At 40.9% G+C, this 25,958-nt stretch overlaps 1 protein-coding gene across 1 annotated transcript in view; it reads left to right on the top strand.

Annotated features, from left to right (window-relative positions):
* HMCN1 (hemicentin 1) overlaps positions 1–25,958 on the top strand; it is a 202,606-nt gene that overhangs the window by 8,622 nt on the left and 168,026 nt on the right. Inside the window, exon 2 of the mRNA XM_027811253.2 lies at positions 24,877–24,947. Within this exon, the coding sequence (XP_027667054.2) occupies positions 24,877–24,947 (71 nt within the window). The remainder of the gene's footprint in view (positions 1–24,876; positions 24,948–25,958) is intronic.

Raw genomic sequence — 25,958 nt, 5'->3', positions numbered from 1 at the left:
ACTGTTTAGCAGTATATGCCTGTTCTCTATAGCTTCTGGAGTTTACATAGAAGATACTTCAGCTGTTATGTCCCAAATAGTAGTCACTATATTACACTGCCATTGCAAACTCAACCATTAGGTATACAAAAATGTAGTAAATTGTACCGAGTTTTAAATTCTCTCCCAAATACAGTGGTTTTTCATGTGTGAGCTTTCTATTGGTTGCCTTAGAATTTTTACATTACTATTACCCCTCCATGCGCCTGAAAAACTCTTTCACTTCCCAGTATAATAGGTCTTCCTTCATACCACTTACTACTGGTTTATTTTCTGAAGAATAGTAGATAGCAAAAATGTAGACTTTGCTGCAGGATCACACACCTTGCTAAGAAGCGAAGGGTGATGGGTAGGTTCTGTAATTTCTGCTCCAGATATAGTTGTGTCTTTAGATCACCTGCAGTGAATGGAACCTGTTGAGAAGCCACTCATCACTGTTCTTGGGGACATCAGTGTCGAAGGGTATTTTGTGATGTATGCCTACACACTTGAAGAGCAGCACAAAGCCACACAGTGACAGTATGAAGCTCGGGCTGGTCTTTCAGCTGCTGCTGTCCTGCACAAAAAGATTTGTCCCTGCCCTCTCATTAGAGGTTGCTGCCCCAGTATTTCTGCTACTTTAACTAGTTTGCCAATTGATCTCAAAGTAAATATCACACAATACTGAACCAGACTAGAAAGTGGTCAGGGTGGTGCCAGTTAAACTGGAAAACCAGTGAACCCTTGCCCTGGGTAAAAAGTGGCTGTACAGCATGTTTCATCATGTCCTCAATCACCCAAGCAGTGAATATGGTTTAATCCCTCTGAAACACAGAGTGGAAGGAGGATTTGCCAAGGCTGTATTCTCTGCCTGCCTGGGCAGCTGAGGGCTGTGCTTTCATTCCCAGCTTCACAAGGGGGGAGATACTTGCTCTCATCAAAGATAGCAATGTCTGATAACTGGGAGCACTGGGGACAAGGTAGATACCAACAGTGTAAGAGGTGAATTCATAGTCTTCTTATTTCCCCCATTCTCCTTCCCCTCTTCTTTACCCTACTTGAAAATATATTTCTCAAAAGTTGCAGTAGTTTGTGTTTCCACACAGTCATGTGTAGAAGCCAGGTTAATCCTATTCATGGCAAGAACTGTTTACCAGTAGGCCACATTGGCTATGAGTTTTCGTGGGAGCTCTATAGCATGGAAAGAAAAGAAATTTTTCTGATGAGGTATGCATCTACTGAATTGGTTTAGATGCCCACAAAACAAATTTCTAATGAGTTCTAAAAAACAGGTGTTTGATGCAGATCCTCAAGTGCTTTTAAGCTATGTCTAAGCTGCTCTTCCCTGAGATTGATATATTCTGTCTGTTTCTCATCTGGAGAAAACAGTTATTGTCTGAGAATGCACAGTAATGAAATAAATAAGGAGGCATAAATATTATATACATCTCTTATCTCACTTTAACTGAGGCAGTAGTGCTCATTATAAGATGAGTTGTCAGTGATGTGTACAGAGGGAAGTTGACAAGGAGATTAACCAGAGAATACTTGCCTCTTGAAATGCCAACCTTGCTCTTTTAAAGTGGCAAAGCTAGAAGAAAACTATGACAAACAATGCTTTCTGTGGTGGGGATTTAATGGCAAATGCCTTTGCTGAAGAGGGGAGCTTAAGTTCTCAGAGAAGAATGAAGGAGAAAAAAAACAGTCCCAAGAACTGAAGACTCTGTGATCCTTAATCCTTGCTTCGTATGCTGTGCTACCATGCAGGAGTCCCATGGGATTTGGATCGGGCACGAGGACATGCTCACATGCCTTTTGAAAGCTCTATATCGCATGATACAGAGCTGGGCGTGTGTTAACTGCAGGAGGGTAAACGGTACTTGTCCTGTGTAGCGGGCCATGTAGTGATGGGACTCCATTTGTTGCTACAAATTGTGCTTGAACTTTTCTTATGAATGAGTTTATATTGGGTTGGTGCTTTGTTATGTGTCAGTGACATTCTTCATCCTACCATACCAACTTGTTGGGAACCTCAGAGTTGTTTCTGTTACGCTGCGTGGGCTTGAGGTACATGTCTCTAGTCTTTCAGACTTGTGCTTTACAGTTTCTGTGTGTGTGTTGGAGGCTTTCTTGGAATTCATGCTAGAGTGGATTCAGTTCAGTCAGCAGAGGATCTGGATAAGCTGGATTAAGGGGTATGGAAGAGGAGCAGATATTCCATTTAGTTAATGGATTTTGAACGTGGCCTAAAGAATGACAGGAGGAACCCTTTAGACTGAGAAAACCCTCAGATGCCAGTTGGTATATATTTTCCGATCAATTATTTGATTTTTGGCACATGCCGTGGACTTTGGTTTTGAAGGAGAAGCATACATCAGAAAAAAAATATTGAGAACATATGTTTTTCAGTTTGCAAATGGCAAAACAATTTCTCTGTTGAAAGAGACTGATGGTGTTACTTGATCGGCTCACCATGCCTTGATAATGAACAGTTTTGTTAGAAGAAATAGGATGGTTTTAATGAAATGTGCTCTGAGCTGGCTGCTTCATATGCTTTCTTTACTACTACTACTACTGCCAGGGAGAATGTGTTTTACCCCTCAATTACATTGTTGAGTATAATTAGTTTTTTATAGTCATTGCCAGAGTTTAGGATTTCCTGTTTTAGGTGTGCTGCTCTCAGCTCTGATTTATGAGATCTTTCAGTTATGCCTATTGTGAATTCATGCTATGCAGTTGTTGTTGTGTCAACTTTGAGTCCAACATTTGCATTTTGTATGGGGATAGTTTGCAATGTTGTATTTTTAAGTGGGATCAGAGTAGTTTAGGGTCACGAATATTCCCTTACGGTCTGCGGTTAAATTTCTCTTGTTGCCTTTTGAAGAACATGTGCAACCTGTTCTTTGGTAACTGTAGGTGCGAGTTGAGCTTTTCCCTTTTTTTGCCAGAGGAGAAGCACAATGACTTCATGTTCCTGAAGTACTTGAATGGGATCACGTTATGTCAAGACACATAAAGTCATGACACTGAGGACAGGATTAATCCCATTTCAATATAGTTCACTTAACTGAAGAATGTCAGCTGAGACACTAGCTACCCAAAGGCTCTTTCTGTAATTCACGAGAAGAAACTGGCAACTCTATGGAGCAATTAATCACTTGTAAATTTTTAAATACTCTTTGGAGGTCTCATTTGCTTTCACTGGCTGCAGAGGGAGAAAAAGTTAGTTCAGGTGAAGCCCTGATTTTGGGAGGTATGAAGTCAAGCAAGAGGCTTTCTGCTTTCTAACTTTTTCCTGCTCTGGGGATGACTGTCCAAACAATAGTCCCTGAGATTTGTTTCATACTGTTTTTCATCCTGCCATATGGATACTGAGTGCTCAGATCAGCCTAGCTCACATGGGGGAATAGGTTGTGTCCACACGGTGATGTCCTCCCTGGCTCTGTTCTAACCCCAGACCTTTAGCCCTGCTGAAGAACTTCCCTGGGTAGGGCATTTTTGAGCTAAAATCGAGTAGCGCTTGGAGGCAACCTGTGCAGGTAGCTCCAGTGTAAACGGAGAGGTTTCTGCAAATCCACTTTGTGGACGGTGTTGGTGGATGCCTAATAATGTGGCTAATTAGAATGTCTTACTCCTCATTTGCCCTTACCACAGGTTATCATCAGCGTTTGAACCTTGGGTGTTCAGCAGACCCCTGTGTAAGCTACAGTGGTAATACTGGCAGCTGATAACGGCTGGGGGGATAAGCCACAAATGGGGGTTGTGATGCACATTATTAACGTGTATGACAAATGTAAACAGGCTGTGTGTATTTACAAAGATATGTTAACATTGTTCTGTATCCCATGTGCTCTTCCATCTTGATTTTCTTTGGCATCCTTGGTACTTCTTTTCACAGAGACACTATGTCCAGTTTTCCAGTTCTGCACAAGTTGTAGCCCTTTGCCTAAAATACACTTAGCCACAGATTTCAGTCTGCAAAACATTACTGGTAAAATATATGCATATTTGAAAATGACATGTTCCCAGACACCAAGCCAACAAGCTGCACACATCACATGCAACACAAGATAATTGAAAGTGTTGAATTTATTTTCAGTAATGTGTCCTTATTAGCAGCCTCATCTGTTCCCTCTGGAATAACGGCTTCCTTACCATATGCTCTTGGTAATACAACAGTTAGTGTGTGATGTTAGGTACAATGAATCATGTACATAAGTGTTCAGAGCCCCTGCATAACGTAATGGGACTCCCAAAATAAACTTGGATTTGTGAGCATTGTGCAGAGAGAATTTGAAATTACTCTTTCAAGGTGCCTGCGTGAGCCGGCTCTTGGGGAAGACAGCTGGCCCCCTCACTGTGCAGAGCTGGTCGTGGAATTGCAATTGAGAGAGAGTGAGCTTTATCTCTCTTTTAGTGCTTCAGTTTTCATGGGAGCTGTAATACTTCCTTCCTCTGCTGTTATTTTTTCCCAGCCATAGGACTACAAAATATGAATACAGCTTTAAAAGACAATTTTATATAGCCTGATACATAGTAGAGCCAAACTCCCAATATCAACTTTATAACTATAGGATAAATTACAATCAGTAGAGCTTGTTCTGCAATGAGGTCTAACCTAAAGCAGAATGGGACCCCAGTTCTTCAGACTGGAAAAACTCTGCTGAAGTGGAATGAGTGGGGGTGGATTTTTATGATTAAATGAAAATGAAGGAATGTCTTGTTTTGCTATATTCCCAGTTAAATGTCTGGTCTGTTTGTTCAGGATAGCAGCTCTAATCTGTGACTATAGGTTACTGCTGGATTCCTGCCGTCTTGTTTAAGTTAGATTCATAGCCTGGGGGGCAGGGGGTGTAAGCAGGAAGCCATTGTAATTTTCATGTTTTGGACACCAGTGTATTTTCATGAGCTGAAGTTAAGTGTCTCTGGGGACGCTGAATATCACTGAAACATTTCCTGAGTTCTCTTAAGCTGTACAGTGGTATGTCCAAGTCTGTTTTCCAAAGGATAGAGCGTTTTGTTTAGTTGGTGAGGTCTTAGTTAGTTCACTGAACTAGTATGCTTTTGCACTTAGAATTTATACAGGAACAGAAGAAGAGGAGGAAAGTTGTGCAGGGAAAATCAAGTCCTCTCCCTTAGAACAGCTAGGAGTACTGTGGTTTCTTTTATGCCCTTGTAGTCATTTATATTTCTGTTTACTAAAATCCTCAAGAGATTGTGACTTCACAGCTACTGTGTCGCAGCTAATTTTTGGCGATTGTAAATAGGTGAAATGGTTAGGCAAGCACACGGCTTTAGGTAAAAGAGCAATAGCTGGAGCATTATGAGAGAGACTAGTCATAGTCTGTCCCACAGCAGGGAGGCTATGATTGCTGCCAGTCTTTGGGCAAATCACTTTGCATTGTGGCACTTCTTTTCCATTTTATGTTACTTAGCTTGTACAGTACAGCACCAAGATAATAGCAGCGTCGTTTTAATTAGAGATCTTGGCATCACTGTGCACACAGTAATCACTGTCTTTTAGCAGAGTTTGAGTACCAGAGGTACTGCTAGCCCCCTAGCAAGTGGCACGGGCAAAGCCAAGCCCCAGCGTCGCCCCTGCTAGACCGCTGAGGCAAGACCTGGTGTGCGCTGTTGGGATGACGTTTTGACTCCTTTCCTGCAGCATTTGGAGGACATACCATGGTGCTTGGACAGTGGTGCTTGTCTGGGATTGTTGTCTACTGGTTTGAAAACACATTACTCAAAAGCCTACATCTTGGTGTCTTAGGGTATTTCAGAAGAGCTGGTTTGTTTTGTTTTGCTTTGGTCATGTTTTCTCCTTTTATATTTTACATAAGCCAGATCAATGTGCAGGGAATTAATGTGACTTACTCCTGAGTCACAGGCTGTGTTAACCACAAACCTACTAATCACTTACTTGTGCCTGAGATGTTTATTCCTTTTCCTTTCTTTCCTGACCTGTTGGACTGCCACATCTTTTTATCTTCATAGTCTCTGCCTTCAGCCCATCCCTTCCTCAAAATTTCCGTTGACCCTTTTCCTTCAGAGGTTCAGTGTCCCTTCTCAGTAATCCCCTCCTTTATCTCAAGGTTTCTTGGCAGTCTGGAGTCTCTTGCATATACAGACTGGATCCTGGTGATGAAATGTGTTGGTGCTAAAGGAAATATATTCTTTCTCCGAAAGAAGTGCTGAGCACCAATAGGTTTCTGTATCCTGCAGAAATGATGCTGAATCACTGATTGATGGAGAAGTCTTTCTCCTTTCAGTATGTCTGATGTTTGCCCTCGCATGAATGAGGGTGGTAGCAAGGACACCTGTCGTTCTCACTTTGCCTGCTGGCTGTGCAAGCGAGTACGTTTCTGGAGTTTGTTCTGGGTTTGAATTGGACCAGCTGGCTGCTGTTTTCTCTGAAACATTGGCTGAATCTGTGGACATACATTTTTCTTAAATGTGTAGCTGTATTGGTTGAAAACATTACTGCTCTGCACTGCTGTCTGCTTCCCTCTTTTTTGAGGTTGTGGTCTTTTCTGATCCCCAGCCAGAAGTGCTGCTTTGCAATTCTGGGTTCATTCCAAAATGGTCCAGGTTAGCAGAGACTGCTGAAACCCTTTGAGCCCGCTAACTTGGGTCAAAAGAGTGTGCATGAACTGCTTTGCTGCCAAGCAGAGGAGGTGATGACTTGTGTTAGGATGGTTCTGGAGAGCAGGGCTGGCAGTTTGTTCAGCTGGCATAGCTGCAGTGGGAAGGGAATGAGTGTCCTTAGTGCTAATGAACTGAATTGAGCTGTAAAGATTGAGTTACATGGGATCTCTGTGTCTACAAATCTAGACAGTCTCTGTGATTGCTGACAATGGGAGGAAAAAATGTGGCTGCTCTGTGTATCACGCTTTGTTCTAAATATTACTGTTGCTCATGCTTAGGGTGTGAAAAACGAAGATCATGTCATTACTGTAAAAACTCAACCCTTTCCCCGCCCTTGAAAGTGGAATTGAATATTGTTCTTTACCTAAAGTGAGCCATGGTATATGAAGACAAAAATAACACGTTGGCTAAATTGCATTTTAAAGAATTTGGTGGCTTTGTCGCCTCAAGCAAGTCTTTAAGCACCTGGTGGATCAGCATAGCCACCTATACTGATATGTACCCATGTTTTTTCTTTCAGAGGGAAGGTGCAGCAATACTCCACAGTGCAGAGGGGTGTGGTAGCTTGTGGAGTTGGAGCTGTAACTTAGCAAGTGGTATAAGGAGATTAATTTGTTTCTGTAAAGGGCATGAGGCAAGCAACTTTTGAGATGCTGTTCCGTGTCTACTTTGAGTCTTGTTTCATCTCAAACCATGCTCTTTACAAAACAATCAGATAAGAGAAGCTGTAAATAAGTGAAACATGTTTTGATTTAATTTTAATTTGCATAAGGCTTGTTTAGAGACAGATTTAAAGTGCATAAAACCTTTCAGACTTTAGAAATTTTGGCTGTGGATATTTGTATGATGAATCAAGCCCACCTCACCTTTTTGTGTTGTAGCTACATAGCGTTAAACAGTTTCTTAGTTACTTGCAATGAAATGTCCCATTGTGCAGATATAAAACCCATTTTTTCCACTTTGATATTCTGTCTCATTGAACAAATTTTGATGTCGGTTAACATGGAGTAAATCCAGAGTAATTCCATTACAGTCACTGATGTTAGTTTGGATTTACACCAGTATAACTGAGGTCAGAGTCTGGCTTTGGTTATCTGCTTTTTTAATTTGATAAATACTACATATTTCCCAAATATCCTTTCATATCTCCTCTTCAGAACTTGCTGTCTCCTCCCACTTTCCCAAATTCCAAGAGTAACAACATAGGTGAAACTTAATTGATGAAAGATTGTTTAAGCAGGGTCTGTTTTTTATTAGCTCAGCTGTTTTTCATTTTTTTTCAGCACTGTTTGAAGTTTCATTGTACTTGGGGCAGGATCTGAATTCATCGTGCTTTTCCTACTTGACTCATTTTGTCAATTAAAGTGTGGTTTTAAATTATAGGGTGCTCTCAGACGTTATCATTGAGTAAGAATTGTATGCTTTGGTGATATTTCAAAGCAGTTTTAAACTCTGAAGAAGGAAAAGGAAAAAGGTTGTGCCTTAAGGCATTACTGTTACTCAGCAACATAATGTGTTTGAAAGAGGTTAGTAAATGTGGCGTGTGACTTTGGAGAATGAGATTAATTAAAATTTGTTTATATTTCCTGACATTATGCTAGCTTTGTAGAAGTATACTGTGAACTACAGAGTACTTTATCATGTGTGAGAGACATCAGGAATATCATCTAGATTATTCTGTTAGTTAAATTTGGTTTATTATTAAGGTTAGATGTTTGGACAGTTTTATCTGTTACACAGTTTAGCTGGTACAGTGGGGTCTTCGTCCACATAACCATACTAGAAATGAATCCATAGCATTTGTATTAACATCTTTACAGTTGAACTTCTACTAGTACAGTGTATCTGCCTTCATATGATGATAAATAATCCTGCCCAGAATATTGAGTTCTTACTCTAGGGATAAAGAAAGAAAGGATGGGAGATGGTGAAACACACCTCCTTCACAGTTTGGAGACCTTAGGCACAAAGAAACTCAGTAGTTAAGAAAGAATTTAAAAATGTTTTTCTATATAGTCTGTTGATTTTTATATGATTTTTCACATGTGCTTGAATTTTTTTTTTGAGTGAGACCCTGAAGATTTGCCTCTGGCAACAAAGAGAATCTTCGGCAGAACTAGTGATTTAAACCCAAGCGATCCAGTCTTAATCATTTGGATGTATTTTGTACTGCAGACACCTGAACAAGAGCTTCACAGAAAGACTGAATAACTAGTCATGTTTGTATCTGGATGTCTCCTAAATTCCATGTAGTGACAGCCTTCACCATGATTATACCAGTAGGCAGTTGATAAAAACAGATGCCTGCACAGCAAACTGTGGTTGAAAGAGTTAGTCATGCACTTATGATCTTTGTTCCTTTGCACTAGTGTTCAAGAAAGTTAGCCTGACTATTAATGTTTGTAGGAATTTCATGTTGGTTGGTGAATGCCAGTAAGAATTGCATATTTTTGTGGTTTTGAGCCTTCTTTTTGGATGCAAGAAGTAAGGCATAAATGAGAAGCTCCAAATAGCAGTAGCACAGCCATCAGTTTATATACCCGTGCTTTCTTAAAAAAGACTGTTCTATGGGCTGAACAACTGCTCTGATTTCTCGGGCAGTTGGTTGTGGAAATCTCATGGCTGGAATGAGAAAGCTCTTGAGAAGATGTTCTAAAGCAGAAAGGGGGTTGCCAGAGGCTGCCTTCCAGAAAGACTTCTTTTTGAGGAAGAGAGGCTATTCCATTATCATGTGCTGGCCTGAGGCTTGTGTGGGGCAGTGAGGTCCCACTGAAGAGGTTGGCACTCGGAAGCATGTTTTCTTCAGATCTGAACTGCTTACGCTATTTAAAAGTGTTTGTAGTTAAGGTGTTCCTTTTCTAGGACTGTGCTTCCTTGCTTTACAGCTAGGTTGTGCCTGGACACCTAGTGCCTGCTAGTGCAGGCCTTTTGTTGGAAAGGTATGTTTGGAAAGTGCGGAAGTAAAGGTGGAAACGGGCAGTCGAAGATTTGGTGTTGTCATCGGGTGGCTGGACCCCTGAGCCTTGCTGCCTGTGCCTGTGCAGGGCATCAGCCGTGAGGCTGGCACTTGAGGGTGTGCCAGAGAGACTGCAGCAGGAGCGCTGAGCAGCCCACACCAGAACAGACAGATCCAATCTGTAACGGCAATATCAATCTATTTTAAGACTAGCTTCAGCTAGAATAATGTATTCTGTCTGAGAGATGTATAACTAATGCTTTTGTTTTTTAAAGACAGACAAGTGACATGTGTTGTGTGACAATATGGGCCACTTAAGTTATTAATTCATACAGTCTACTAAAAATTATTCTTTTTCCTTGCTATTTTTAATGGTGTAGAGCTTTTGGATGAGATTTTTTTAGTACTACTGGAGTCTTGTCAAGCTCATAATTTTAAAAATTGTTCCATGTTATATGCTGAGCAACTTAACTTTCTTCTGAAGAGGCTGAAGTGTCAGCTCTGATGTGACAGTAGTGGTGAACCGTAGTAACATGTAGAAGAACTGCTGCTGTTTAAAAGTCTTAATGATATTAGAAGTCTAGATGTATTGTGTCAGTCTGACAAAAGAATGAGAGAGACTGGAAGCCCGTGGAAAATATAAAATAAACACTGAAACCATGCCCCCTACCTGTTCACTTCTTTGCTAGCACAGACAGAGTGGGAAACTTTGGTAACAGGGCAGCTGAAAATGCCGTCAATGGAGAGCAGACTTCAGCTGATGAGATCAGCCTTTGAGCCCTTTTTCTCTACCCAGCAACACTGGTGAATGACAAAAGCCCCGGATTGCACTGAAAGCACACTTCCCAGGATTGCACTGAAAGCACACTTCCCACGTTCACCAGTGGCATCTTCATTTAGCTTGCTTGGCTGCCAGCTGTAGCAACCGAGAAATTAGCACTTGCCTTTCATTTGTGTTGACTTGCAAGGGGAGTGGTTACCACTTAAAATAACCAAGTGTGAATCGTCAGAGTGGATTTGAAAACACCTTCATGTTCAGAGAGTGAGTGGGTTGGGGTTTTTTTGTTCAGGGTCTGCATTGTGTCTGTAAGAAAATATGCTTTTGATTGACCTATATAAACAGTGCAAGTCAGGTTGTAGCATTGATTTTCGGAGCTTGATGGCTTCATGGCCACAGGTCCAAATTCTCCAAAGAAGAAAGCTTTGTGCTCTGTGCTGTATAAACAGGCCGAACAGTTTAGTGAAAACCATAATCATGGTAAATGCTTTCATTTAAAAAATTTAGTAATTCTTTTGGAGTAACTTCAGTCATTATTTAGCAATTTTTATTTCCAGGTGAGAGTTCCATGTTTTTCCAGTAGCCAGCTGAGTGCATCCCAGTCTTGCTGGGCTAGGCCAGATGGAGGGTGATACTGGAAAATACAGGGATCAAGGCAAATGAGTTACTGAGCTAATTTCTATCTAAACATAGAGTGGCATTATTTTGAAGAAATTTTAAAAGATGAGCAAACAGAAAACAAGGGTTTTGCATAATACATTCCTGCTTAACTGATATAAGTTATCCTCATGCAAAATGAAAAAGGCTGTTTTGTTTAGGGTAAGAGTTAAAGTTCTCATCTTTTTTCCTCCCTCTTCACATCTGCTTTTTGAATTACTTTGGAGCATGATTACATTTTTACACTAGTAAAACTCAGTGGAATTTTATGATCCACAGATAATATGTAATGTTTCCCTCTCTTCCACAGCTTCCTAAAAACTACTGAACACTCAAACCTGCATCAAGAGCAGAAATATTCTCACGATTTTCCTTTCTTCTTCCAAAGCCATGAACCGGCTTTCCTATAGCTATTAACCTCCTGTTGTGTTCCAGCATCCCACCACACATTGCGTTAGTAATGTCATGTTCCTTGCGGTCAGTGCCAGGGCAACGAGGCAAAGGGGCGATAGAAATCTGCACAGAACGTGATTCTACTCCTGCCGACACTGCTGACGGCAGCCAATGGCACTGGACTGCGACGTGTAGATAAGTGTGGGTAAATCTGGGTGGATTAGTAGCTACCCAGTTAAGCGCTTGTGAATCTTGCTGCAGTGAGCTGCCTAGAGGCATTGCTTGTGTAGATTTGGCAAAAAGGCAGCATATTTGTGAGGGAGCTGCCAGTGGAAAGGAAACAAATGCCACTTCTGGGACTCATAGATGGCATCTCAGTACTACTGCAGGACCAGGTCCTGTAACCTAGATGTATCTGTGTTATTTTTGTGAGCTGTGCTTTGTAGCCTTAAAATTAGTTTCTTGTAAAACACTTGAGGTGGCTCAATTATCTTGAGCCAAACCTGCTGCTTTGGCTGCCTCCTGGAGTTGGTAGCTGCTTATGCAGCGAGCAAAGGCATTGCACTGGAGCACTGCTGGTGGATAGCAAAGGCTCTTGCTTCACCTGCGCAGAGGCTGGGAAGGGGTAACAGCTAAAGCTGCAAGTCTGCCTGGTTTTTGATGGTTTTTTTTCTTTTCCTTCCCCCCCCTCCCCCCGTGGAGTTCAAAACATTGATAGTCAATTCAGCTTTAATCCATACAATTTATAAAACCCTTGTCTGTATCTTTTTCTGTGGTGACACCAGCAACGTCCTTTTAGTAGGTCAGCATTATCTACTTCAAACACTTCTCATACCCAAGAGATTTTAGGTAGAGTGTGAAGGATGATGAAGACGACTGATGAGCTTTTAGGATGCTAACTCCTGAATGGAGGTAGCTCACACTAAGACAGCGACATCCCCTGCATGCATGGCTGAGCTCTTGGTGATGAAACCCCAGAGCTGTTGTGTCACAGTTGGAGAAGCAAGCTGGGATTGGTGCTTTCTGAATGAGTGCACAACTCTTCCAGCTTTGGTTCTCTTCTAGTCTTTTCTCAGTTGATTTTAAAAATTGTGGTGTTCTAATATTAGGTGTTTTGCTGTCTGTCTGAGATCTCAGTTTTATACAGCATGTGATTGTCAGGAGAAATGATGCTTAGACAAGAATTGGGGGATTGTTTATGTACCATGGAGCTTACATAAGGGCAGTGAATTTGCAGATTCTCTTTCCAAAGTGATAAGTATGTATGTCTGGCTTGCAGCCAAATCCTTAGCAGCACAGTCAGAATTGGAGACTTCTGTGCAACAGAATTTATTTAACAAACATTCTCAGGGATTAATTGCATGACTACTGTGGGGACAAGTTCTGTTTTTTGATTCTTCTGCCAGATTGAAGGGATGAAGTAAGTACAATGGTACAGAGAGAGGGGGGAGAAGAATATTTTGTTACTTCCCATGAGGTTAAGTGGCTCCCAGCAGCTAAATTTACAGGGACTGCAGCGTGCAAATTAGAGCTGACTCTGTGGCTGGACCTCCTCCGTGCAGCCCGCACTGCTGCTGCGGCAGCCTTTGTGCATCGCTCTTCCAGGGTGAGAGTGGGAAGAACCAGAAGCCGCAACACAAGGAGTTTTCACTGGTTTGGACCACAGAAAGGAAGGAGACGCATAAGACCGTTGTCACTACTAAGCTGTTCTGGCAGCCATGGAGAAACTCTTCAGCCTGGCTGTGTGACTCCTTTCCCCTTACGCTGAGGTTGTGGTGGCCATTCGGGTTTCTTGGGCTTGGTTCCAATACATTTATCCCTTACTGAATGATTTCTGTTGCTTGAAAATGTTTTTGTTGGTGCCTTTTGGAAAATTACACAATTACAAATGATACAGGCAAAAATTAATGGATGGTAGAGAGCTGCTTCCAGCTGACTCGCCAGTTACCAAAGTAAACAGTGCTTTAGTGAAGGTTTTGAGAGGCTTATGTGGCCATGAAAAACCTGACGCATCTTTGTTTTTAAATTGACATCTAAATCCAAACCATTTTTTTTTTTAAATAGTATTACAATGTTTCAGTATCCTCTTCTGCCCAGATTGGCTCTGTCAAATAAGCAATTTTGCAGTCATATTTTCTGCAGCTTTTTCCCATCACTTTCTTGTGCAATAGAATCCTACAATAGCCCAGGCTGGAGGGGACCTTGAAAAATCATCTGGTCCAACCTATCAAACAAGAGCCTCGCCAGGAATAAGAAACGTATCTATTAAGTAGAAATAGAAAATGAACTGTACAGAAAGTCTTCACCATTAAAATGAATTAATTTTTTTTTTAAAGGAGCAAAACATTCACTTTAACCTGGTATGCCAGTAACTGACCTTCTTCTAACATCTTTAAATAGATGCTTTAACTTAACAAACAAATAGATGCTTCTTCATTCACAGTGGTCTTTGAGGCACCATGGAACCGTTGTCAGAGCCCTGGGGTAATCTTTGCAACTGGATATTGTCAGAGTGAATAATCGGTGTACACAGACAATGTTACCTGCTGTAAAATTCCATGTTCTGTCAGCTGCATGTGGATTAGTTTTGTGGCTTGGACATTTATTTAGAGTGATGCATGGAGATTTGAATTTACAGTTGTAATGGCTGAAAAGAAACGGTTTGGGTTTCTAATGGTTTTTACACTGGTAATCCTTTAGCAATTCATTTTATTGTGTAATAGTTGGAGGGAAGCTGGGGTCGGTTCTAAGTGAAATCAGTAAAAATTCTGTCATTGACTTAAAAAAAGAAAGCAGATGCATTTTCACTATTAAAAAAAAAAAAGAAAATCTTTGCTACAGAGTAAACTCATATGTCGAATAGCAGGAGTTTTGTACTGAACATGACACAATCTCTTTGTCCTAGCAGCTGATTTCAAATTTTTTCTTATGCTTGGAAGTCTCACTTATCAAAGGATGTTGATGGGATACATCATAAAGCATTTTGTAATACTGAAATTATGATATTCATGCATCTGTATATACATGCACACACACACAAGATGTCATCTTGTAGAAGCTTGGTCTTATTCTCCTAGAATTTTATAAAAGAAATCTTTTTTTTCCTTTGTGTTCTTTTGAGAGACAGGTGGCATGATATGAAAACTAAGGCAAATTTATTTAGTTGTGTTTTAATTATGCAAGTGTAGGTTGGTCTGTGGTTAGCCTCATCTTTTCCTCCCTGTTTAGGGCTAATTGCCCTATGTGGTTTGCTGACAATGTGCAGAGCAAAATTTATTTAAATAACTTTTCAAGTATCGTGTCTGGCATCTGAAGGAATTTTATGTCAGTCTTTGCTTTTCGTGTGTTTCTGTTATCCTCTGTGGAGGAAAACCCCCTAAAACTTACCACGTTGTGTATGAGCTTCGTATGTAGCAGTTGTGTCCCAGGTCATGTAACTCCCTCTTGTCAAAGAAACCCAAACAGACCTATTTCGATATGACACACCATATTCCATCTATGATTTCTTCTAAAAGAAGTATCTTTTACCATGTGAAGGCATTACCACAACATAAGCCTGTTAAATAACAGCATAGGATGAATATGGTAACTTATTCTGGAAAGTCCATGTTTCCATGGTCTTGACAGTTTTAAGCACTGGATAGTGCTGTGGTCTTCCTAAAGCTTGTTAGGAGAATGGTTCCTTTCAGAAAACATTGTTTCCTGGTTTATTAATAACTGGCTAGTAATTAAACATGTTGAGTACTGTTCCTGAGTTGGGATACCACTATATGCTACATAACATGAATGTAGAGTATTTCTCATCAACATGGGCTGAGCAGTACTGGGTTCTACTCTCAGGATGCTCAAGTTGCTGTTGGTAACTTTATTTGCTTATGCAGTCTGGTTTTATGTGGATGTGGGTGCTGAGTGCATTAGTACTTCTAAATCCTTCATGGAAGCAATGTGGCTGCTGTTTCAGCAGGAAAAAGCCAGTTGCTTTTTCAGTTTTGATTATGTCTCATGATCAAAAAGCTGACTTGGCTTGAGTAAGGTAGCCCTCTCCAAGGATCTTCCAAGTCTCTCTGAAGGAAGTAATCTGTGCATATTATCTTCCAAGCAGCAGAAGCTTTTAATTAGACTTTGTAGTTGGATTCATCTATTCTGGAAAAATAAAAGAAGCTGTGATTTTTTTATTTCTTTTTTTTTTTTTTTTTTTTTTTTTTTGCCAGTCAGCCTATGGACCCCTCCTGTAGTGAGATACATCTAGGGACATGGTGGGAATGGTGAAAAAAGAAGGAGCCTTACAGGCAAGCTTGTGGTAATCTGCAGTGCCCAGTGGAGCTCAGCTATTCCCAGCTGGCAGTAGCACAGCCAGTGGTGTGAGCAGCAGCTCAGAATGATTTTTTGCTAGATGTTGCAGTAAATAAATTTGTTTTGTAATGCAATACCAAATACAAATTTTGAATTAAAAATTTATTTTTAAATAGTGTTTGATTTGACTTCAACATGTCAAGGTTTTTAATCACAAAACGGCAGTGTAGAATTTGTGGTTGCATTCATTCCTGCCCTATTCTTCAGTGTAAGTTCTCTATCCAGCACTGTTACAAGTGTTGAAGCGGTACTGCCAAAATACGCAGACCAAGAGATGAGACAGAAATAGACCTGGACTGAACTGGAGTTCAGTCTGGAGAAAGAATTTAAAGAGCATTATGAACTGAATTTTACTCTGTTCAGATTGTTGTTAACAAGGGGAAATAAACAAAACCAGAATGTAATCTGATGACCTTTTCAGCTGTTCGGTGTGAGCTAAGAGCGCGGGCCAGCTTCGGGAGGGGACTGCTGCTCCCATCCTGTGCAGCGAGGAAGCTGTGGTCGTGGTCCTTATCAGCTGTTCTTTACGGTGGACTGAGGGACGCAAACCAGTCAAAGCTTGAATGCTGTGTAGTGTCAAGAAATGCTTCTGCCCCCCCTTCTTGTGCCTGCTGGGGCTTTGTCCTGTTGGAAAAGAAAAGCAGCAATATGAACTTCTGTCCTATTGGCAGCACTGGGCTGACAAGCGTAAAACTGAAGCCCCCTGCACAGCAGAGCTGCCTAAGAGCACAGGCAGCAGTTCAGTACGTACTGAGTTCACCAGGACGGCTCAAGGTGTGACTGCAGGGGACCACCTAGTTGTAAGGGACTCGCATAAGCTCTGTGGCTCTTTCAGTCCTTTGGCCTCTCTTCGGGACTGTCAGCTGAGTTGCCGGCTGTGGCTGTGTGTTCTGTGATTTGGGCACTCATCCACCGAGAGCTGGCTAGGGGCAGCCAAAGTCATTTCAGAAATGATGGCTGCCGGCCCCCTGATGAGGACAGACCTCCGGGGCTGTTCAAAGAACCAAGGGAAGGGAGGAGGAAGGTGGATCTCCTGCAGATGCTGGGATTCTGGAAAAAAAACACCTTGCTTTGTGTCAGTCTCTTTACATTTGGGCCATTTAGTAGTCACTGGCGTTACTTAAGTTTTAACCACATGGAGTTAAGTTTTCTGGTCTCTTTCACTTTTATTTGTGTACCAGCAATAGACAAAATCTTCTGGCCTACCAGTGGAACTGGAAGGAGTATTCAAGTGGATTATTTAATTGGAGCAATAATCAACCTGTAAGCCTATTTAATTCAAGCTTTCTTTTTCTTATTTCCAGGCCGAGGGAGTAGATTTTTCTGTTGGTGGTTCCATTGTGAGTGTGATGTGTGAGTGGTACTACAAGGGGCTTGAGATGCTCTGATGTTGTTTTGTGCATTACCCATTTAAGACAGAATTTGTAGCAAACCTAGATTTATTTTAATGTCTCTGGGTAGAAGAGGTGATTTATGACCATAGTCCTAAGAAGGTGGAGTTAATGGTGGGGTAGTTGTTACTGTGCTGGGCAAATCAGCAGCTGATTTTTAGTATTTGTTACTGCATTTGATTAATAACTTTCAGACAACTGCAACTGAAACCCATAAGCTAAACTTAGTGCTTGTTGCGGTAGGCGAAAGATGATAATATTAGATTTTATCTACTGTGTTTCCAAGCTAGCTTTTCTTTTTCAAAGAAATGTGAACATATATAATACCCCTTTTTTAAACAATTATTGTTTTCCTTTTTTTAAAAAAAAACAAACAACAAAAACAAACAAAACCCACTTGGGCTCATAAATGTTATAACAATTGGACATAATATCAACATGACACTTACTAAGGCACACTTTTAGTTAAGTTCCTGTTAAATCTTTCTGATTTTTTTTTTTTTTTTTTGACCACTGCCCTGCAGTAACTGCTGAAGAATTTGATGCCCGAGGGTGCTGACTGTCACCATCTGTGAGGCTGGAGTTGCAGTAATGCTCCACTGATGCTAGGTTAGGCTGTTTAACACTGCTTTGTAGTTTGCATGGACTGGTTTTTATTTGAAGAGCCAACTCAAGAAAAACTGTGTGCAGTCTGACTTCTCCCGATCTGTTGTTGTCTTAAGCTGAAGTTTGCATATTAAAGTTAATAGTCATAAGTCATGAGGCTGAAAAACTATTTAAAATAAGTTACTGCATTAAGGAAACATGTGAGCTTGCTGGGTTGGTTTGGCATTTTTCTGTCTCGTTAAGAATCTGGTAAAAGTTGTTCACTGCAGTTCTTGGGCTCTTAAAATATTTAATTATACTCAGGTTGGAGTCTGAAAGCTAAAAGCAATCAAGTCATGAGGGAATATCATTTAGGAAGAAACTTTTAAGTAGTTTATTACATGTTCTAGTGCTAAGCATCTTTGCTTACTCCAGTGCTCTCCGAGTCTGTTGGGAGGGTCTTTCTAGTGGAGCGTGCATTAGCCTTGGGGCACACCTGATTGTAGGCAGTGTCTCCAGTGCTGCTTGTGCTTCTTGAGAAATTCAGCAATGTCTTTGTCCACACAGCTCCCATCACCTTTAATGTGAGCTGAGGGTGTCGTTCATTTCAGAGCATGAAGTAGAAGCCTTTAAGTTTCGGGGGTTTTTTGGTTGGTTGGTTGGTTTGTTTTCTTTTTTTTTTTTTTTTTTTTTAACCCTAGGTGGTAGTTAATAATACTTACCTAGCTTATTTTCAGAGTCAGCTGCTTGGGTTCAGTAATGTACTATAGAAATTTGCAAGCAGTTAGAAGTGGAGCAGCATTGTAGTTGTGTTAATGGTTAAAACATAATGGTAAAAAATCTTCTGATTCAGTCAGCTGAGGAAGAAAAATGTTCACTATAATTTGAGATGGCAAGTAAAGGTATTTATATTTAATTTAGTTGCACCTGTGATGTCACACTCTGGTATTGGAAAGGACAAGAGAGCACTGTGAAACGTTTGTGATGGCACCTCATGAGTGCTCTGTAGCGAGGTAAAGTCCTGGTGTATAGGACCCAACTTGCTGTTAGGAAATTAAAGGTTTCTGCTTATGTGCCCTTAAGACAGACAGCTGGCTGGAGGCTACTTAAGAGTAACTCTATCATTTTTCTTATTTTCTTAATCCTTGGCAGGTAGCTGCTCCTAAAGGTCTCCAGAATAATTATAAGCAGAGCTTTTACAATGAATTGGATACAGAGAAGGAAGCTTGAGAAGAGAGCATTAAATCAGATAATACTGCTGAGCATCAGGCTTTAGCAAACAGCTCTTATGGAATAATTGCACACCAATTTCTTTTGGCAGCAATCTTGGCTTAGGCGTTTAAGCTGTCACAGATGATCACTCCCAATCCTTTATCAGCTCTTCACTTATGGTGGTAGAAGTACTTAAGAGCGTGTACAGGAAATGAGGCTGGAAGACAGATCTGATATAAAAAAAATACTTTCATGTATATAAATAAAATATGGGCAGGCAGGAGTGTGTGTGTATGAAACCCGTATTAGTCTTCTGATCTCAAAACCTCAGAATTGCCATAGCTAGGAAGCAGCACTTGGATGGAAAGGCAAGACAGGAACTGCTTAAACTGGCAGTACTCGTGAAATGAATGTATGTAACCATGCCCAGTGTGTGACTTTTATTTTTTTCCCACCATCAGACATAAATCTCAAGAGCTAAGTCTTGACATATGTTAGAAATGTATGCTAGGGTGCCTCCACCGGGTTACCTAATTCCATTTGCATAATCAAACATCTTTCCCCGCCCCACACCTGGCCTTTGCCATACATGTATTTTCAATGATCCCATTAGATCAGAATCTCCCAAAATTGTGTGAAAAGACATACATTTTACAGCGTGAAGATACAAATAACTCATTTGCATAGTTTGACCTGTAAATTCTCTATTCATACTATTTCACTTGAGTCATGACACTTAAATCTGCAGTGAATGGTGAGAACTGTGATTGCTTTGTAAATGCAACTTCCTGATGAAGATGCAGTGATCTTATGTTTACTGCAGCTCTGAAAATGATTTTTCATGGTGATATCAAAGTTTTCATAGTGGGTGTTTAAAAAACATGCATGCTTTTCTGAGTACAGATCCTTATTTTTCAGATGCCTAGGGCTGAACTTCTCAGTCCACTTTGTCAGTAAAAAAGAATGTAGAAGATAATTGCCACTCAGTCTTTGTGTTACAGGATGTTGGAAACGATGTATTTCTTGAGCTGGATGCTACCTGATGAAGAAGTGATCAGTTCTAGGCTGGAGGGCTATACTTTCCATTGCAAAGATGCAGCACTGGTAATAATCTGCACAATTCTACAATAAACTGGTAGAATTGGGATGACACGTTATTCTGTGTAACAAAACAGGAATGCAGTAAAAGGCTGTTCAAATTTACATTTGTTATGAAAATACCAGGTTTTTGTTGCTGCTGTTGCCTTTTTTTTTTTTTTTTTTTCTTCTTTTGTAGTGTACTAGTTCTGAAGTTTATGTGTTCTTTGGAAGTATCCAAAGATGTGCGGGCTTTTTGGGGGAATGCTTTGTTTTAATCCTGGATATGGTTTTGCATCGGGGAAACATCCTTGCTCTGAATTAGAAGGATTTTTGTGGGTGAGAGTGTTCCACAGGACTTGGCATCTCTGCCAGAATTCCTTCAACTACCAAGTATAAATCAGAGCAGCTTTTTTTTTTTTTTTTTTTTTTTTTTTTCTTCCAGGACAAACAAATTCAGTGTTCTTAGTTGATGAGAGGTAGACAAATGGCTTCCATGTTCCTTTGGTAGATCTCCTAAAACATCTAGCTGTCCAAAACAGATATTTGGTGCAGATGTCTTACGTGGTCAGTATTAAGGGAGTGCCAAAGTTGCAATCACCCTTAGTGGTAATTGTGTGATTGTGTGTCAGTGGGTAATTTGTGGTTTTCACAATGTTCTTGCTGTTCAGCTTGTATCTAAACATGTAGCTGTTTGAGGTTGGAGCAGAAAGTGATGGGAAAACATCTGGATCTTTTAGAATGGCAAGTTTCTCAGGTTACTATGGGCTGTTCTTATTTACAAAGGAGATGGTTTTTATCAGATTTACCTCAGAAAGGAAGTATGAAGATTCATAATCTCTGTCAAATGGACTGGTACTCGATTTTATGTTGTCATATTTAATTCCTTAGGTACACACTCAAATACCATAGTAGTTACGTTGAGTTTTGTGATTTCAGTTTAGGAAGTCCAGGCTTTGTTCAGTAATGCACAACCGTTCCTTTAAAATACCTTTCCTTTCCTGTGTTACAAGTTTTATCTGTGTGTGCAGTGTCAAGTCTTGGATCATCAAGTCAGTCTGAAAGAACTGGCATTTATGTTGGACTCTTAAGATGAGAGTTTAGTTGCTGCCTAACAAAGACGCGCTGCCTTGCTGTGTCTGTATCGGGTTTTTCACCTTTCACACAATTGCCAGAGGACTGGGCACAGCTTTGGAGCAGGGAGCAGTGGGAAGAATTTAACAAACTAATCCAAAATATTCCCAAAGTATTGGTGCATAAAAATGGATTAATACTTTAGCATCAGAATGAACGTATTCTGTTAGAGTATTTCATGTCAATATTTGCCTAAAGAACTAATGAAACTTTAATTTTTTTTTTCTTCTGCTTGGAGTGTTTGCAGAGTCTGGTTTCTGAGTATATTCTGTATTTAGAATACTACATTTGTGACTGTGCTTGATTTGAGGAATGCCTGACTTATGTGCTTGACTTCTGTGTGCAGTTACTGAGACTTTGGGGTATTTTGGATATGGATAAATGTGCAATGAGACCTATGAGTTGACAGGCTATATGTGTACTGTTAAAGATGCACAACAGTTGTGCCTCCCCTGCTTTTCTCGGACACCAAAACCTATTCTGAGCACTGATACATTGGTCTTTCTTTTTGCATTGTCTGCTGTTTTTTGTTAGCTTGACTGCATGCTTTTTATGTCTTGGCTTAGTTTGGTGCCACAAAGCTTTTAAGCATTGTTTAGATGAAAGCTTTTACTCAGGGTGAACTTGTACAGCGTGGTACTGTACAACTGCTAAACCCTTTAAGTGTCTTCAGAGACTCTGTCTGAACTCAGGCTTCACAGCTAGCATCTTGAAAGTGCTAAGAACAGTTCTCCACCATGGTTTATGTCGTTCTTTAACAGTGCTGTAGTTTAGCATTGCACAGGCATTGGGGTCTCAGACCCACCTCAGGGCACTGGTTCTACAGAGCCATGTTCAGGTTGATGACTGCAACTTGATTTAGACTTCACAGTTTTTTGGGTTCTTACCATTTCAGTAATTTAAACTTCTATAATAACTTTCTGTTGTGCTTGGTGAGAGAACTTGCTATTCTTTCCAAAAGTCCTTTTTGGAAATAGCTTCTAGCTGGCAAGTAAACTTTAAGCACTTCTGGTAATTTCTTCTCACGTCTGTCTATTCTGGATGCTTTGAAGGCCTGTGTTTACCTGCACTGATGGAACAGTCTTGCTTGGGTTGTACTTGAGGCAGCAGAATGAAGATAAAAGAAGATTAAATTGGTGAAGGCTATTACGGCTTCTTTGGCAAGCAGCCCATGAGCTGGTGGCACAACAGCATGCGAAAGACAGTAGATGCTGGGTTTCTTGGTACAAGTTGGTGAATGTTCATATGATGAGAATCAGTCACATCACCATTTAGACTGGAACAATGGGCTTGTAAGCTACATGGGAAGAGTGCTGAATGACTGCCATACAACCGAGCAAAGTTCGGATCATACGGATGGGGGAAGCAATGCCAGCCTAGAGTTGGCTGGCTGTCACCATTCCAGATGCCTTCTGTATCAGTGATTAATTAGTTTAGTGGCTGGCAAACTGACTGTAGCTGTAGGTTTACACAAAGTACTAGCATGACGTAGAGGGTTGCTTTCTGACGCTGGGGGTGTCGGTGCCATTGTCCGTTAGAGGAGGTCATGATTCCTGAAGATGTGAATGACCCTATTCAGTCCTACCTGGGGCCTTGCTTGATCTCAGGAGAAGCTGATGAGCTCTGCCTTGGTTGCAGAATTGCCTGTGGACATCTGCCCTCTGCACAGCTCCTGCAAAGTTCTCATTTCTGCCCTGACACCAGGTAACCCTCTACTTGATGCCGACTAGGCCACGCTCCCTTTCTAACCTCTAGTCTGGTGCTATTTGGAAGACCTGCTCTTTGCTGAGCTCACACCAGAGGGCGGCCAGAGCCTTGGCCGGCGTGGTCCCTGCGGGATGCTGGCACCGGCTCACACTTGGCACCCGCTGGCGCTGCTGGAGCGAGCCCCTGCTGCCTGCCGAGCAACAAGGCAGAACTCTCATCCGATCTAAACTGGGTGTGCTGTTGTAGCTTGGCTGAAGTAATGTTGCTTTTCAGATCTTTATTTTATAGGGAAAGAAAACCTCTCCAAAGGATTTACTGCTCTAGAATTGAAAAATGTAATCCCTCAACTGGTGGGGAATAATGGAGCTTGTGGTTTTACTGTATGTATAAACCCCATTCTATTACATACTTTAGAACAATGGTTGGCAGGGGATGGATTTGAAGTAAACAACTTGGAGGTAGCTTTATTACAGGTGTTTGGCTTAAAGAATACTCAAGGGAGGATGGTACCAGGTGGAGTGGTAAGAGTGTGAGCATGGCAGGATGATGTAGAGGAACCATGAATCCTTATAATTGCTCTTTTCATGATACTTGTGAATGTTCTTTACTGCTATACAGAAGTAAACTGAAGACAGTTTAATATTCTAGGAAAGGTTTTGTGTGATCTCGAGTGACTTTCAAACAGATTAAACCCTATATTTTGCAAAAGGCACTTGTAAATAGAGCCCCCCCCTCCCCCCCAGCAAATGCATGGTGATTGTAGTAGACTTTAGCAATGACTGTTGTTGAAACTCCAGTGAAATAAAACTTTGGACTGCTTAAAAAAGGAAAATGTCTAGATTATATGGAAGATAAGTACATATTAACTTTTACTGAGCTTGGAACGTGCTGCATGGTCTGCTGAGGCCGTGCTTCCATGCAAGCAACAGCTGTATTAAATTGACACCGCTGCAGTTTCATGCTTTTCTTTTACTCTGACAATGTAACTGAACCCCATTTTGTGTGCTGGTACTCAGCTGATCTTTTAATGAGTGGTTTGGGGCATTAAACTAGTAGAAATCTATTCACTTCTTTTCTTTTTGTGCCTGTCTTTCTATTTATTTATTTATTTTTGGCTTAGCACCCTGACCCAGCTTGCTGAGTTAGATGAATGCCATTACTGGCGCGAGGACAGGGCAGGAATGCCTGCCTAGGCCAGGGAAAGAATGAAGTGCATGAGTGCCAAGACAGATTAAGGTAAACTCTCAGGAAATCACAGCCGTAGGAAAACAGCTGGTTGGAATCACATTTGATACCAATTAGGAAGGCAATTGTTGAAGGGGCAGAGGGAGGCTTGTGGTACAGCTAGTGTGGTTGGGAAATGCTCAAATATGTGCTGCTGTTGCTTACACAGCCCAGTCCACAGCCCAGTTGACTCCAATGCCCTTTTCTCGATATACAAAGGCATGGCAACACACAACAAATGGAGTTGATTCTGTTTTCATTCTTTCTGGCAACTGCTGCTGGATATGCTGAGGCTGGGCGTTGGGCTCGCAGGCAAGAGATGTGAAGCTAGTGTGCGTATTGTGTTCAGAGAGGCCTCTCCTTCGTGTTCACCTACACAACTGTTCCTGGAAAAATACAGTGGGTTTTGGTGCAGCCGTGTTTGTTTCAAGGGTGTCTGTTCCCTTCCGACTACTAAGAGCAATTAAATGATCGGTCAAAATCAACTGTGAAAGAAGCACAACACAGAACGCCTATAAATGTTTAAGATACCTAGGAGTTGTTAATACTGGAATGATAGGAGATTTGGAATCACGGATTTCAGTACTGGGTATATAATTTCATTCTTCATGACTCCTTTCTGTTAAATGCTTGTAGTTTCTCTATTACTGGATTGTTATAAATCTGAAACAGTTAGCTCTTCAATTGAAGTTGTCTTTTGATAACTTTGTGTTTTTCTCATATTTTCCCAATTTTTTTCATCCTAGAAATTGGTCCAGTGACGATAACTACAGATCCCAAGAAATTTCAGTTTGAACTCAGGGAACTTTATGTTCAGGTGAGTAACTTGTTACTTCTCTATGTGGTTCTAGCAAAGGCCCTGTTTCCTCCCTCTACTCTTTCCTCTCATGTTGATGTTTCTGCTATAATGCTTCATCAGGATGTAGGCTGTTAACCTCTGTCATTTTGCCCGCACAAACAGCAATCTTCCTGTTCTCTGATCACCTTAATGTATGATTATGGTTAATTATTTTGTCTTAGCTTACATCATTGTATGGGGACTCAATTCAGTAACACAAGAAAGAATAATTAGATAATGCTAACATTTTTTGCATTTTAATTAGTCCTGCCACTTGTTCGTAGACACTTTTATGATCTGTTTTACTGTGTTCTGGAACTTATTTCCCATGAAAACTCTTCATTACTTTAATGAACTAATTTAGGTATGAAAAGATTGTAAGCCCCATCAAGTATTACTTGGGTACTGCCTTCACTGCCATGTGTTACTGAGCACCTACTGCTTCAAAGGCATCGGGCTGACTCCGGTACTCGTCTTATGCACAACCTGTGAACTGCTTCTGTAGCTGTGCGTAGGAGACAAGTGGCAGTTTTTGAACTAGCACACCAGTGTGTCTCCCTTGGTGGACTTTGCCTGGGTGAGAATAAACCACAGATGACATCTGGATTGGATGATGGAAAGAAAGGGAAGTACTGGAATGGAGTTACCCTTACTGAAAGAAAAATATGATCCTATTGTCTTGTCTTTTCTAATCAAGCAAAATGCTTCTGATCTGTGGAGAACCTTGCAGGAGTCCGTAGTGCCAGACAGACTCTCCTTTAGAACCTGGCACATGGTGTAATCCCTGTAATAAAATACTTTTTGAAAGCCAATAGTGCTAGTTTGGGAAGAATAAGTAGTTTACAAGTTGGCAGAAAGATAGAAATTCAAAGAAAACAACAGTAAATTTTGAAGGTGGCAGAAGATGCCAGCTATTTTCCTTTTCTTCTTCATAGGGGAAATTTAAACTTTAAAAATCCTTCCAGTCTTCAGTTTTTTGTTTTCTAAATA

The sequence above is a fragment of the Falco cherrug genome, chromosome 12 (assembly GCF_023634085.1).
Source record: "Falco cherrug isolate bFalChe1 chromosome 12, bFalChe1.pri, whole genome shotgun sequence".
NCBI lineage: Eukaryota > Metazoa > Chordata > Aves > Falconiformes > Falconidae > Falco > Falco cherrug.
This window is presented reverse-complemented; position numbering and strand designations above follow the sequence as displayed.